Genomic DNA, 15,814 nt, shown 5'->3' on the forward strand with positions numbered 1-15,814 from the left:
GTGGGGGGGGGGATGGTGGTGGGCAGGCAAAGAAAATGGCGGTGGCCAGCGGGCGAGCAGGGGAGAAAACAGTGGTGCTGACTGGTGGACGTGGGGAGAAAGCGACAGCGAATGGAGAACTAGAGGTGTAGATGCTCTGTGCATGGCCCAGCTAGTTGTTGTTATACATTTCTACTGTATTTTATAGACCTTATGGAACAAAAGTGCTTGTCAGTATTATGAGTTCAGAACCATTTGTTAAAAATCTCTTATTGATTTTGAACATTTTCATATCATCTAAGCTGCAGTGGAGACCAGTGTTCCCTCTAATAAAGATTCCCAGATGTTGTGGACTACAACTCCCAATAATCCCCAGTCAAAAGCAGCTAGGGATTCTTGGAGTTGTAGTCAACAACATCTGGGAATCCCTGTTAGAGGGAACACTGGTGGAGACTGATTGTCTCCGCACAATCAGATTAGCTCTGCACATGTGGTAAAGAAGAGTCATTTTTGTTTTATAACTTTTCCAAATCACCATGGATTTGTTCATCATAAATGTTTAGTCAAGACACTCAGTCCTCCATGTCTATATTCCTCATGCTTGTTTGTCACCTTGGACAGAGTATGAGCTTATGTGATGCTGCCCTTCCCTTCCCTGGCAGGGTTGTGTTCCCCACTGTACTTCCATGTCAGTGCCAGAAAGCAAATGGTGATAATGAATGAATTCCCAGGGCATTCTGAGTTGTGGATGGCTTCCATACCCTCCTTCAGGTGGGGTTCTCAATCTTGGGTCCCCAGAAGTTGTTGGACTAGAACTCCCATCATCCACCATCACTCTGGCTGGGGAGGATGGGAATTGTAGGCAACAATATCTGGGGACCCCCAAGCTTGAGAAAAAACCCAGCCCTACTTTTTTCAGTGTTGTCTCTTACTGTTTCAGTTTGTAGCACCACACAGTTCTGTAAGAGGGGTTGAGGGGTTGAGAGAGGAGTAAGGCTGAATCTTTAGATACAGAATTGGGGAGCTGAATTAAAATGAATGTAGGGCCTTCCAGTTCAAGTATTGCATCTCTACCTGATGGGGGAACCGTGTCCCATTAGGGACACATGCAAGTCTGAGGACAGTTCCTCATCAAACCCCTTGGCTCAAGGGAGCCTCAGTTGTTGGGCCCTAAAGCAGCTGTGCTCTCAACTGCTAAGCCCTTGCATGCAAGATGTTTTGGGAGTGGGTGCAGCAGTGAATAGCTTCAATGAATTCATGAAGCCTTAAACCATAAGGGAGCTCATTTCCCCAATGTGTGGAGTGCATCTACCTGTCTTCTAGTAATGCTGGTAATTATTCCATATTTCTACATCATTTTGTAGAGCTTATGAAACCAAAGTGCTCCATTCAGTATTTCAGAACTCACTTATAATGTGCAATGAGTTCAGAACCAAGTATTGCTGTTGAAAAGCTTTGATTGATTTTGAACTTTTTCATATCATTTAAGTTACAGTTTAGCGGTTGCAGCATACATTTGTTTGGAGTCAGTCTTTCAACTGTTGTAGGAGGATGTAGGTTATCATTTGACTGGGGGGAATGATTTTATGGGCATGGTGGACTGATCTTTTCAATGCTCTGGCAAGATCTGGAACCTTTTGAGAGCATACCTCAAGCTTTTCCAGGAGATGCTGAGCAGCAGTCCTGAGCATTCAGAGGATCCATTGACATGCCAAAGAATCAACCTGTGATGACTTACCGCATCAAAACTGTTGTGTGGGTTAGTCTTTCCTTCCATGTTAAGCACACTGGGGGAACTGGGAAGGTAGATCACACACTAGCCTTTTCATGAGAGGTAAGGCATGGCAGTCACCTCAGGCAGCAGATTATTGGGATGCTATCAGGGTGGCAAAACATCCCACCACCACCACTACCACCCCCATTAGAGCCGCTCTTCAGGGCTGATCTGGTCCTGGGATGCTTTGCAAGGAGTGGCTCTCCTTACAAAGCTTGTAAGAAGAGGAGGCTGTTAGCAGCTTTCCCTGCCGGCTGTGCCACTCTCAGACCTTGCAAGGGTGAGCTTTGGAATACCTCCCCACCAGATGCATGGGGCTAGACATAATTTGGTGCCTCCCCTCTGGCACTCAGTACTTTGGGCCACCCTGAGATAAACCTGTGCAGCATGTTTTGTGTGAGCTACTTATGTTGATCTTGCTAGTTCTCTGATAGGATCATAGAGTGTTCGAGGTGGAAGGGAATTTGGAGGTCTCCTAGTGCAAACCACCACCACCCCATTTGGTGCAAGAAAATGCTTCAGGAGCATCCCTGACAGAGGGCCGTCCTGCCTCTGTTTGTACTCTTCCAGCAAAGGAAAGCTCCCCACTGCATGGAGCAGACTGTTACACGGCTGAAGCCCTTTAAAATGGGCTTACACAAATTCACAGAGGACAGGTCTATCAAAGGCGACTAGTCTGGTGGCTGTGGACCAGCCTCACAGGCAAGATGCCTCTGAATATAAGTTGTATGGGAGCATCAGCAGAACAGATGGCATGCCCTCAGCTCTTGCCTGTAAGCTTCTTGAAGGCATTTGGTGGGCCACTGTGTAAAACTGGATGCTGGACTGGATGGGCCTTGGCCTGATCCAGCAGGGCTGTTCTGATGTTCTACAGCTCTTACGGTTAGGGCATTATTCTGAATATCAAGTCTAAATATGCTTCCTTGTAATTCCAACCCATTGGTTTTAGTTCCACACTCAGGAACAACAGACAGATTCTCTGCTTTTTCTATGAAACAGCCCTTCAGATGTTTGACTGCCATATTCCCCTTAGACTTCTCTTCTTCAGGCTAAACCTACCCAGCTTCTTCAACTGTTCCTCACAGGATGTAGTTTCCAGACTCTTCACCATCTTTGTTGCCATCCTCTGAACCTCTTCCAAAGGAACAGAACCATCCTTCTTAAAATGTGGGGTGTGGAATTGGACACAGTATTCTAAGTGAGGTCTGACCCAGCACAAAATAGAGTGGAGTGATTACTTCTCATACTCTGGACACTATGCTCCTGTTAATGCTTTCATTTTAAAAGAACAACATTCATTTTGAAACTTGGCCCCAGTCTAGAAATACTTGTATCTCTAGCTCTGTGCCTTTAATTATGGGCAAGCATCCCCTGCTTCTCCGGTGCATTTGGCATTACCAGTCTTGATAGTGCTAGAATCAAACTAATAGCACTGGGCAACCATCTTATGCCTGTGCGCATGTGGATAGGTACACAGTGTGCAGCCCTGAGTGTTAGCTATGGTTTTTATTTGTTTTACAGGTTTCTTGTGCATGGGTTGCCCATGCTGGATTGTGTATGGTCATAGAATTCATTTTTTCTTCGTGTCCTATGAGCTGGTTTTCCCCTTTTGCTTTCATTTGTGTGTCTTTTTCAAAAAGTGATGTGTGTGTGTGCGTGCACTTGTGTTTAATAGCCTTCATTCCCCAGAGAATAATTTCAGTCCTTGTTTTAGCTGGCCTCCTTTTGTGAGTGTGTTAAATCTGTAGCCAGATTCACCGGCAGCTCTGGGCAAATCATTGAGCTGTTATTAACCTGCTTCCATGGTAACTGCTGCTCACAAGCCTGAGGACAAAAAATGTTTTTATTCTGCTGAACTGCACAAAAGGTTCTAGTGATGCTTTAGACAAAATGGCCATTGAAAGCTAGCTGCATTGATGTATATCTGTCCTGTGCAATTTATATTTAAACCATTTTACTCTGCTGTTCTGGGATAGTGCTGAACACGGCCAGTGTACTTTCAAATTCTTTTTGTAACATTTTCCACTAAATTTTTGTAAAGGAAGTTCTTCCATTTTGAGTTTCACTTTCTGAATAAGGTTTTCCTCTGTTCAAAGAGTGGAAATTAATAGCTATGTTATATAAAAGCCCAGCAGTTTATCTTTTGTTGACTCTGCTAGCCTGTCCATTCTGAAAGGCTTCCTAGCTTTCTGCCTGTTGTCATTGAATTGCTTCCATGCCCGTGTGGTAAATACCTGGAGGTTGTTTTTTGTTTAGAATTAGAGTGACAGGTAAGCTTCATTTTAGTTATAGTAGGCCACTTTATGAATGTTATATCCCAAAACACAAATGTAGAGGTAATGATTTGGAGATGTGAGTTTATACAGAATTGAATACATACTGGCTTCTCACACGCCAATGTGGTGTGCACCAAAATGCATTCTACACATAAAGATGACTTCCATCGAGTTGCCAGACTTGGTATTATGAACAGCTGTCATGAAGCTCTATGCCTTTTTAATAGGAAAAATGAAATGTGTATTAAAAATTATTAAAAATGTGTACTTCTGTATGGATGTGCCAAATTTAACTATCTTACCTGTGGAATGATAGTGTGTAATATGTTTTGTTTTGTGTTTATCTTTCTGGGAAGTAAATAATACTTGCACCAATAGTGTATTTATCCAGTTACTATTAAATTCAGGGCAGAAGGTTGGAATATGGCAGAGCACTGTTTTACATACTGCACAGTGTTTATGTTCAACTTGTAATGTTGCACTGCACAGTTGTGCAATTTGTGCAATTGTAAAAATTTCACAGCCAGGTTCACACAATGACACAGCCTTTGGAAATACTGGCCATATTTCTACACAATGGTGGTGGCTTCAGATTGGCCACCTCAGGGTTAGGCTATAAGATACTGGCTTACACACTGTGTATGGGTACATCAGCCCAGTAATGTTCCTTGCATGCAAGTTGCACAACTTTGCAAATTGCATAAGCACAGAAATTGCACAAATGGTGTGAAATGAGAGTAAGCCCTGCTTTGTGCAGTTGTGCAACTTTGTGCACAACAAAGTGTTACTGGGCTAATGTACCTGTGTGTGGTATGTAACTTGCCAGTAACCTGCCCAATGTTAACCAGGATGGCTTGAGTAACTATTTGAACTGGTCTCCCGTATAAACACCCAGTTGCTGACCTAGAGCCAAACTAGCCATGTGGGGCATCCAATCACAAGCAGTGGTGAGTGGGGGCTACAGTTCTCTCTGTGTGTTGCTTGCTTGCTTGTTTAAACTAGTTTTTATTCTCCTTTCAACCAAAATCATCAAATGGCTTACATAAAAAAATTAACAAAATTATCACAAAAGAGTTTAAAACGCAGTATTAAATAAGCATTGTTTCAAAACCATTGCTGCTGTGCTTTAGGTATAAAAAAAGGAGCGTATAGAGGAAGGGAATGAAACTGGGGCCCTGACTGCCATACCTCAGTTCTCTATGCAGCTTTGAAAGGAGTCTCCCTTCTAGTGTCCAAATGGGGTGGCAGAGGGGACATTTAAGAGCAATGGAGCAGGGCTTGTCTCACACGGCTCATTTGGCCCATGAAAGCAGTTGCCATTTTTTTAAAAAGTTCAAACCACCCCCTACAGGATATAAATAACATGATTTCCATAGTAACACATGAGCACAACGAAATATGCAAATAAATAAGTTCAGAAGACATTACAGTGTCTTCTAGTGAAACAGTTATCCTTAAAAAAACCCATTCCTTTGTGGTCCCCTGAAGCCCTTGCAGGCTTGCCGTATCAGTGATGCTGCATCTATACGATTTGCCTTGTTGAACTTCACCCTTGAACCTCAGGAGCAAGCCTGGCACTACAACTGAATTGCTTTCCCTCTCCCTCTCTTTTACAGAAATGTGAAGCTCCCTTCTGAGCTGATTATCTCTTGATTTAGTTGCATCTCTGAGACCTAATGATAAAGCTTCCACAACTGACTTTAAAATGTTTGTTCAAGTCATGTGATACAAGTAGTGGTAGCTCTTTCTAAGCATAAAATGAGCCCTTGGTAAGAAATCCATAAGGTCAGCTTGAGACAGACTTCCTAGCTTGAACACACGGGTTCTCTCCTATGCAGTTATTCCAAATCTGATTTCCACGAGAGTGAGGATGGGATGATTTTTTAATTTATGTAGTGTGTTTTTTAAAGTTCAAAGAATGTAAAATACACTCTCAGTAATCCTTTTAACAACCCTGTTAAGGCATAGCAGTATAATTATCTCTGTACTGCAGAATAGGGTTGAGGCTGAAAGACTGTGGCTTGCCTGAGGCTGCACCTAGTGAGTTAATGGCTGCAGTGAGATCTGAAGCCAGGGAGCCTATTAAACTTATAGGAACATAGGAAGTTGCCATATACTGAGTCAGACCATAGGACCATCTCGCTCAGTATTGTCTACACTGATTGGCAGTGGCTTCTCCAGGGTTGCAGGCAGGAATCTCTCTCAGTTCTATCTTGGAGGTGCCAGGGAGGGAACTTGGAACCTTATGCTCTTCCCAGAGTGGCCCCATTCCCTGAGGGGAAGATCTTACAGTGCTCAAACTTCTAGTCTCCCTTTCATATGCAACTAGGGCAGACCCTGCTTAGCTAAGGGGACAAGTCATGCTTGCTAGCACAAGACCAGCTCTCCTTGCACCCTTGGCCACTACCCTGTAAAGATGTTGGGAAGAGCCATGTGATGATGGGTTTAGGTTTAGAAGACTTCAGTGGCGCTCTTACCCCTGGACTTCAGGGCCCCCAAATCCTCTTTTGTCTGTCCTGGGTGGTATGTTTCACTGCTGGTCCGTATTGCACTGGGTGACTGTGTGTGGTTATGACCTGTGCTGGGTGCTTTAGAGACAGAGTCAGAAGTGCGGACACGTGTGTGTGTGTGTGTGGTGGTGGTGGTGGTGGTGGTGGTGGTGGAGATTATGCTTAACTTGCAGTGGTGGTGGTGGGGGCCTCCAGCAGGCAGGGGGCACTCCAAAGATCTTTTGGTCCATTCTCAAAAATTACCTAGAAGACTTTCTTTTCTTTTGTTGCCTATATTTCATTTAGAAATGTTAATTTTGTGGCTTATAGGGAACGACAGACTATATTGCATCCTACATACGCTTGCTTCATCTGCGACCTTTGATCTTGTACAGATCATAGGATCTGGAGTAGCTGTCATTCTTGTGCTTTGAGATGGAAGCATAAAAGTGGACAGTCGTCTAGCTAAAGCAGGAAGTTTAGCCCATTAGCTCGGTAAATGTCCTTTTGTTAGTTGTTCTAAAGTGTCTTCCCCTCTCCTTGCTTTACCACATGAAAATCAAGTGATCTTGCCCTCATAACTTGCTCCCCCCCCTTCTTTTCTTTTCTGCTTAGGTTGCTTTGAATGTTGCATTAAGTGCCTGGGAGGAGTTCCATATGCTTCCCTTGTGGCAACGATTCTCTGCTTCTCTGGGGTCGCCTTGTTCTGCGGCTGCGGTCATGTGGCTCTTGCTGGGACTATTTCTATCCTCGAGCAGCATTTTTCGACAAACGCCACTGACCATGCCATGTTAACTGAAGTGTAAGTATGAAGCCACTTCTCTTGCTCTGAAACAATTGTAGCAAAGCACCCTATGGGAACAGGCATGCATCCAAATTCAGCATGCCAGGAACAGAGTACCTGGCAAATTTCAAAATTGGAGGGGCATTTGGAGAGCCTGTGTAGGGAAGTTGACAAAAATTACCTAATTTGATTAGTGAAATTTGTTGAGAAGGGGGACGGATGAGCTTTGCACACCTCTGCCACAAGCCTGCTGCCACTATTAGGGATTCAGCATACACCTTCACTTCAAATGTCTTCTCTAATTAGGCAAAGAAGACAAACCCAAGCATAGCAATAAATGTCCAAGAAAACATCGTTACTCCAGCTCCATAGCAACTGAAGACAGAAGAGTAGCTGTTGCCAGGAGATGGCAGGCCACAAAAAGATACATGGGGGAGATGCTCATGAAAGCAATACTGCTAAATATAAGAAGTTGAATCTCTCTAACCTCTTGCAAGTGAGGCAGTCTGGAGGCACGTGCAGTTTTGCACACATGCCACAGTAACTTGGAACCTTTTGTCCACAAACCCAGTCTTCTGCCTGGAAGCAATAATCTTGTGTAAAGCAGGGCATCCTGTGTTTGGGTTTGTCCTCCTAGGCCAGGGATTCTCAACGTGTGGGTCCCCAGATGTAATTGGACTTCAACTCCCATAATTCCCAACCAAAGGCCACTGGGGCAGGGGATTATGGGAGTTGAAGTCCAAGAACATCTGGGGACCTACACGTTGAGAAACCCTGTCCTAGGCAGTCATAGACATGATGTGCAGCATTATGCCTCTCTGTATGTGTACTCCAGGGGTGCTGCAGACTCAGCACTCAGCCCAGTGATGTTGGAATGTGCAGTTGTGCTAGCAGCACTTCCACACTTTCCCCCATTCGTGACAATCGGGGAGATGGAAGTGCTTCTAGCACAACCACACACTCTGACCAACCCCTGGGCTGCATTCTGAGTCCACAACAGCCCCAAAGCCTATGTTATTAGGGGGGCATAATGCTCAGCATCACATGGACCATCATCTTCTACTGCTGCTCTTTCCTCCCTCGTCATGGAGGGGGAACTTCACTTTCTGCAGTCTTAAACATTATTGCTGCATCTGCCTTTGACAGATATGGATAACCTTTATCTTCCCTTATTTTCCTGATGTCTGCTTAAATATTTGGGGGGAAAGCCAGTCTTTTCCTCCCCCTTTTTATTGGCCGATGAGACCTCATTCCTTCATCATTTTCCTTGGCCTCCTTCTCCATCATTCCAGCATGCCAACTTTGTTCTTGAACTGTAGTGCATAAAAGATTGAACCAAGTTCTCCAAATGAATTCTGTTACCAGGACTAGCTCCATGTTTTAGGGGCCCTTGGCCAAGTACCTTGATGCTCCCACAAACCCTAGTGATGGCTGCAGTGGAAACTCTTTGATGCGGCTGTGCTGGCAGTTGCCATCCCTTTTCACTGTGTGCCTGTCTTTTTCTGGCATGTAGATGCATTGTGGCATTTAAAAAAGATGGCGGCTGCTCACACATTTCTGGATCACGCATTGATTGAATGGGCCCCACAAGGATTTCAGTGAGGCTTACCTGGGTAGTGAAGCAAAGTGCGTAATGGTGGTCACCATATAACAATTTAATGTGCCTGCTACTGCACTTGCATCACAGTCATGCAGTGACAAGACAAGGCACATTGCATTGGTAGGAATGATGGTGGCTGCAGTGCAATTGCCTTGAAGCATTGCAGGCCACTGCTGCTGCCCAGTTAAGGCCCAGCAGCAGGGAATGCCAGGCACCTTCTCTGTGAAGCTTCCTGCAGAGACCCCTGCATCATCACAGGGGCCTCTTGATGAAGCCCATTTGCAGAAGGGGAAGATGCCTGGAACAGACAGAACAAGTTGCTTGGCCAAGCCAATTGCTCTGTGGCAGTTTCTTCTTGCTTCTCACATCTGCAAATGGGCTTTGTCCAGAGGCTCCTGTGACAATGCAAGGGCCTCTAAGAAAGCCCATTCTCTGATGAGGAGGCCGGCAGAAGGCAGTGATGGAGCGGTCGCTGCCATCACTCAAAGTTGGCTATGGAGCTTTTGATGACTCTGGGCCCCTGGCCAGGGCTTAACTTGTCCAACCCCTGACACTGGGCCTGCTGTTTACGTACTGCAGACACTTCTAAAAGTTAACAGGAATACATTATGTCAATCATGCTCTATTTTGCACACACTTAATAAGTTAGATTTGTCTTTGAACTTAGTATGGAGTTAAGAAACCTATTTCACATGCTGGTTGTGGGGATGAAATGGAATTTGGGGGACGGGGAACTAGAACAATGTGCGCTGCTCTGATCTCCTTGCTGTTTATATGTTTTGGAACAAGCTATTATTGTGCTAGTTTGAGCACTGGAAATATGCAAATTCCTCAGTACCAAAATATTACTTTGGAGGGGAAATGAGAGAAATGCCTCCACATACATTGCAACATAAATTAGTTTCTAATGTAGAGATTCTTGGGAGAGTTAAAAGTCTTGTGGTTCCAAGAGTTGTGGTGATATGCTTCACTACTCCATTGAGGAGTTGGCTATGGCTATTAACAAACTAATCAGATCTAAGCTGCATTCAGCTTTTTAATTTTTTTAAGATTTTTTTTAAAGTATGATTTCTGTGCTTGCTTTGAGAATGAATCATACCATTAGTCAATGTAAGAATGAAATTTTAGCCCAAAGCACTTTGGTTCTTTATTAAAACCATCCTTTTAGTACATGGCCTCCTATCTATGACGTTCTGATATTATTACTAAGATATTCACGTTGTCCTCTTGCTGGTCACTGCTTTGTCTGATTACAAAAGAGACCCCAGCCCCTTTCAGGCATTCTTGGAAGGCCCACCCACCTCCTGCTCTCCATAGCCTTTGTAAAGTGACAAAGGTGGTACTTGTAGAGAGATGCTCCTCATGGTGTAGAACAGTAGGGCAGGCACCCCATGGAAAGAATTTCTCCACAAATGCAGCATTTTTCTCCCCAGACACATGCTGTAAGCATGGAAAGGGGAGTGTGGGCATGTCAAAGCACTCGGGAATGCTGTACACAAGTGGCGTAGTGTCCCCACTTTATCTAATGTGTGAACGGGGCTCGTGTGTGTGACATGACCAGGGCTGATGATCCTGTTTGTTTCCTTCTCAGAATAAAGCTAATGCAGTATGTGATCTATGGCATTGCATCATTTTTTTTCTTGTATGGGATTATTCTGTTGGCGGAGGGCTTTTATACAACAAGTGCCGTGAAGGAGCTGCATGGTGAATTCAAGACAACCATCTGTGGCCGTTGCATCAGTGGAATGGTGAGTGTGATGCAGCAGGATGGGTTACCCCATGCTTTGGAATCCAAGCTGGCAGATCTTTCAGGCTTCGAAGCTTTTGGCAGATAACAGTGTGCATTGTTTGACCATCGTTGTTTGAGAACCAGTTTGCATGTTTGACGATCATTTTTCCACTATGAGGGTGATGTCCCGCAGTGTTACTGTCCATTACTGCTAGCATATGATCCCACTACAAACCCTTTTGTCCCAGCCTGTAGATCAGCTCAAATATAAACTTGGTCAGGTGCCTGGTGGCCGTACAAGTCAGTGTAGGTTTAATAGGAATTGCTGCCCATAGTGGCCCATACAGGCAGATCGGGGGGCGGGGGGAGGCAGTAAGCAAGCTGCAGATGTGGCTCATCTCTTCTCCCCAGCCACCGCACTCTGCCTTGTCTTGCTTGCCAAGGTGTTAACCTTTGGTACGCAGGCTAGTCATTCGCCCAGTTGGTGTACTGGTTGACTAATCAGGCCACACACCGTCTTGCCGTGGCAGACAAGACAAGGCAGTGTGAAGCAGCTGAGGTGGTGAGTGGAAAGCAGGAAGGAGGTGCACCTGTGGGTTGTTGACCACTCCCCCTGACCCAGGTCATTACACAGCTGGTAGAAAAATGGTGATGCAAGTGAGGCTTTGATTTCAGGTTTTATATTATTGGCTCACAATCTGGTCTTCACTGAAACTCCCCAAGTCAGAAGCAAATGTGTTTAATTCAATTATTTGAAATATACCAGTGCATAGTCACCATCCATTGTTGTTGTAATCAGTTAGCTCTTTTGTCTTTCTGTGAGATGAGAATGAAGTAACATGCATGACTTCTTAACCCAAAATGCTATCAGTTATTTTCCCACAATGGGGATCAAACTGGGAAGGTAAGCAGCTCTATAGTTAGACCAGCACCTCTCATGAATGCTATCACAGCATGAACTTCTCAGTATCTTATATTGTGTTATGTTGGCAAGTATTTGTGTTCCCCCACTGCCCTGGCCCGCAAACCCCGCACTGCCCTGCTCGGTCGCTATGCACAGTTTGTAAGTCCAAGATGACAAGTTAAAGTGGTGCAGGAAAGGTGGATATTGGTTTCTGGAACTGACCAACACACGGCTGAACCACCTGCATTTTGCTGCTCGGTATGTCAGCCATTCACCCTCATGGATCTAATGCATCACATGCTAGTTTCTCAAGTTCTATTTTAGCTCTCACCAGTGTTGTATTTCTGGGGGTTTGCCATTAAGAAAGACCTTAAGCAGAAACCTTTGCTCTAGCATAATGCTCTCATGCTAGCAGAAGGACGTATTGTAGGGACATTGCATGAAGAAAGAACATCTATCCCCGACTAGTTCTTGCTCTAGCAAATGTTGTGCTACCTCTTTTGCAAACTTTTCCGGCTAGCAGTCATCCTCTTCACTTAGTGGTAGCCCAGCTTTGTGGGCACACACCACTCAAAGGGGTGTGTTTTCTCGTGTTACACTAGCCTGGACCCTGTTCCTTATCTGTAGATATTGGGAGGAAATAGGGTTTGCTCTCATGGTTTTGACAACTTGATAAGAAGATACTATTGTGTTCTTCATCATCTTATTCTCATATCAGTATAGTTAATGACTCAGCCAGATAGATAAAGGTTTCAAGATATTCATCTAAATTAAATAAATCATAAAGTGATGAGAAACATAGGATATTCATTTTTATTTTTTCTCTGTTTTAATTTTAGAATTAATTATAATGGCCGACCTGATCCGCAGCCTTCTGGCAAGGAAGGAGGACTGTGGGTCCCCAAGAAGCCTTCAATGTCCCTGTGCTGAAGGCTTCTTTGCACAGTGGACCAGGCACAGAGGGGAATGGGGGAGTGATTTTGTGTCTCTCCCTTCCCTCCTAAAGCCACTTGTATAAATATGTTCTTAAGGATTGCACAGTCCTTCCCCTCTGCTCCTGGTCCCAGTGTCGGAGCCAGGGGAATGGGGGCCCACATTCTCTCCCATCCCTGGTGGCCCCACCAGGCTTGTGCCAATGACAGCGCTTACACATAATGCCATGTGCAAAGGGCATGGCCCAGGCTCCAGAGGGCCCATGTAAGCCCTCTAGAGTTTATTCTAGCCAGAGGAAGAGAAAGGGAAACGTATGCACCCAGCCAGCAAATTCCAGCTGGGAATGAGCTCCAAAGGGTTTGTGTGAGACCTCCAGAGCTCTGGCCATGCCCCTTATGTGTGATGCCATGTTCAAGGGGCATGGCTAGTGCCCTGGAAGTGCCATGTGAGTCCTCCAGGGCTCATTCCCAGCCAGTGTTTGCTGGCTGAGTGGGCATTTTGTTCACTCTCTCCTTTGTGAAGAGAATGAACAAGGAATGGGTCCTCTGAAGGGCATTGGCCTTGAGCTGATTAACCTGGTTAACCGCTGAAGCCATCTCTGGAGGGTTCACATGGCCCTTTTGGGGTTCTAGCCACTGGGGAGGAGGGACACTGATTAGGTAGCTCCCAGGAATTGGGCGCCCCGGGTTCTTTTAACCTATCTGCCCAATTATGGCTCTGCCTCTGTTGGGTCCACTGTGCAAAGAAGCCTTCAACACAGTGGCACTGAAGGCTGCTTGCAGACTCACAGGCCCTTCCTCCTTCACCGGAGGGCTGTAGATCAAGTCAGCCAAGATTGTTATTTGCATAGCAATTTCTCCTTCTATATTTGCGTATCCAGATGAGTTCTTTCAAATATATCTTGCTTTATAGGAAACCAAAAGCTTGTACTGCCTCTTTTCAGCTGTTGTGATGGCTAAAACAATCTATTAATACAATCGGACTATTTAATATTTAGAAGACTTCCTTGAGCCCAACCTTTACAGGTGTTTTGATATTAACTTTAGAATTCTTTATTGCAAATGAAACTAGTTAAAAGCTTTTGCCATTTAAGGAGAGAGAGAGAGAGAGAGAGCATAAAGAATATTTTGAAAAAAATCAATAAAATATTCATTTTCACATTTGTTCTTTTAAGAAATTATAACTTTAAGTTCTTTCAGTCATGGCAGATGTTATTTGCTCAAGGAATATTATTTTTTGATGGGTGGGGGTGAGGAATGCCTAAATGATGTGTTTTGGTTGGGTTTTATTTTTTAATCTATTATAAATTCTGTAGGCAGTTTTGTGAGGGAATGTTGTTTCTTCATTCACATGGTGGTGGTGGGGGGAGAGACTTCTTTTAGCTCTACTTATTTGCTAACCTGCCAAATTTCCATCGGTACTTATTAATGCTGAGTTGATCTGATGTATTCTTAATTGTACTCAAAGGTAAGTAATTGTGAAAGTAATAGGTGAGCTATTGTACGTAGTGTACAATAGTGTACGTAGGTGTACGTAGGTGTTATCTGCTCTCACTCTCAACATTCTTTGGCTGACATGATGCAGAGCATTACAGGGCAGCGGCAGGGCAGTTGCACAAGCAGCACTTCCACAGGTTTCCCCATTATCGCAAACAATGGAAGTGCTGCTTGCGCATCTACCCATTCTGAGTAGTCCCAGCCTTTCAAGTTCACAGCAGCCCTGTAGTGCAGTGTTATGCTCCCCATAATGCTGCACATGTGGGCCATTGTGTGGTGCTTACCCAGGAAATTTCCTTTCCTAAAATCCTTCTCATTTCCTCTATAGTTATTTAGTAAAGGGCTTTTGTAGCAGATTAAAGCCTTTGTCTCAGAACTAGCTCACGTGAGGGAAAAGAAATGCCGAGTCATCCCTGGTGAGCTGCCTGGGTGGGCTTTCGATATTTCCAGTAGAATTAAAATGCTGCCGCTGCCACCCCTCTTATCAACAGAGTTTGAACCTCCCTGGGCTTGGGGTGGAATCCCAGGGAAAACTCTCTTTATTTTGCTCTTGGAGAAGTACAAAAACCTTCCACGTGTAAGCCTACACGGGATGAGAAAACTAATAGCTGCTGAGCGCTTGAGGACACTTTGCATCAGAGAAATTCCCTTCCCGCCCTCCCTTTATCTTGAGTTCAAAACCAACTCTGAGAGGCTTGTAAAAATAAAAGAACAAAAAACCAGTTTTATTCAGTTACTGCAGCCTGCTTCCATCTGAGGCGTTTAGGTTTTAAATACACTCAAAAAATACTTAGTAGGTTACAAAAATAGGTTGCCTTAGGCTTCAGTTTTAGGTGGCATTTAGGCTTGCTTAAAAGTTTACAGAGTCTTTTGCAACACCTTAGGTGGGTTGAGCGTAGGCTAGTGTATCTTATTTTAATTACATTGCAGGTAAACTATAATAGAACAGTATTAGGAATATGCAAATCACTCACACACAGAGAGAGAGAGAAATATACATTTCTAATGCAAAATCTGACTAATGTTCTCTTGAAAACTCACCCAACACCTGATGAGAATTAAGCTTCCTGCAATCCTGTCTTTCAAGGATCTGCAGTTATTCTGTGTGAGAAACCTCTGTGCTGGCTTTGATTATGAGGGAGTAAAAACTCCATGCCCCTCACTAAGCCTTTCTGCACGGGCTTCTCCAGCACAGACTGCCCTTCTTGTTCCCAGAATTCCCAGCAACCGCTCTCTAGGTCCCACCAACCTGGTGTACTGATTGGCTGCCCTGAAGTTCACCAGCCTAGCAGTCGAGACAAGGGTTAACTCCCTGTTAACTCTTTAGAGGGAGGGGAGGCTGATCACTACAGCTTTAGAATAGGGGTCCAATTACCTTGCTGGAATCTCCCTGCTTGCATGATTGTAGGCCTTAACTCCAGCAGGCAGTATTAGAGCTCCTCCAAAGCCCAGGATAGCTTTCACAAGACAACTCACTGTTGCCACTGAATTATCCATTTGAAGTCCTTGCCCATGATCTGATGTAACATTGCACCCTGGAGTGCTGCCGACACCTAAGGTACTCCTTACGGCTAGAAGCAGCAGTTAAAGCAGCGCTACTATAGTTTTACCCACTTTGGCAAATTAGGGGAGCTGTGGTAGAACTGCTTGCTCAACCACTGCGTCTGAGGAGCCTCAGGAGTGCACAGCAGCCCTGGGGCACAATGTTACATCGCAGTAACACTAAACATGATGTGAGCCATTTTATTCATTTAGAACTCATCCCTCTATATTTTTAAGGGAAACCGGATTCCCCTTAAGAAAACCTCCTTGAGTGAAATCAGACTGATTTCTTTAGCTGAGCAGAGATT

General features: G+C 44.6%; 1 protein-coding gene across 4 annotated transcripts in view; it reads left to right on the top strand.

Annotated features, from left to right (window-relative positions):
* GPM6B (glycoprotein M6B) overlaps positions 1-15,814 on the top strand; it is a 165,804-nt gene that overhangs the window by 141,233 nt on the left and 8,757 nt on the right. For all 4 annotated transcript variants that reach the window (XM_053304982.1, XM_053304979.1, XM_053304980.1 and 1 more), the window contains 2 exons: positions 7,134-7,320; positions 10,494-10,650. In XM_053304982.1, coding sequence (XP_053160957.1) covers positions 7,134-7,320; positions 10,494-10,650 — 344 coding nt within the window. The remainder of the gene's footprint in view (positions 1-7,133; positions 7,321-10,493; positions 10,651-15,814) is intronic.

The sequence above is a fragment of the Hemicordylus capensis genome, chromosome 3 (genome assembly GCF_027244095.1).
Source record: "Hemicordylus capensis ecotype Gifberg chromosome 3, rHemCap1.1.pri, whole genome shotgun sequence".
Classification (NCBI taxonomy): Eukaryota; Metazoa; Chordata; class Lepidosauria; order Squamata; family Cordylidae; genus Hemicordylus; species Hemicordylus capensis.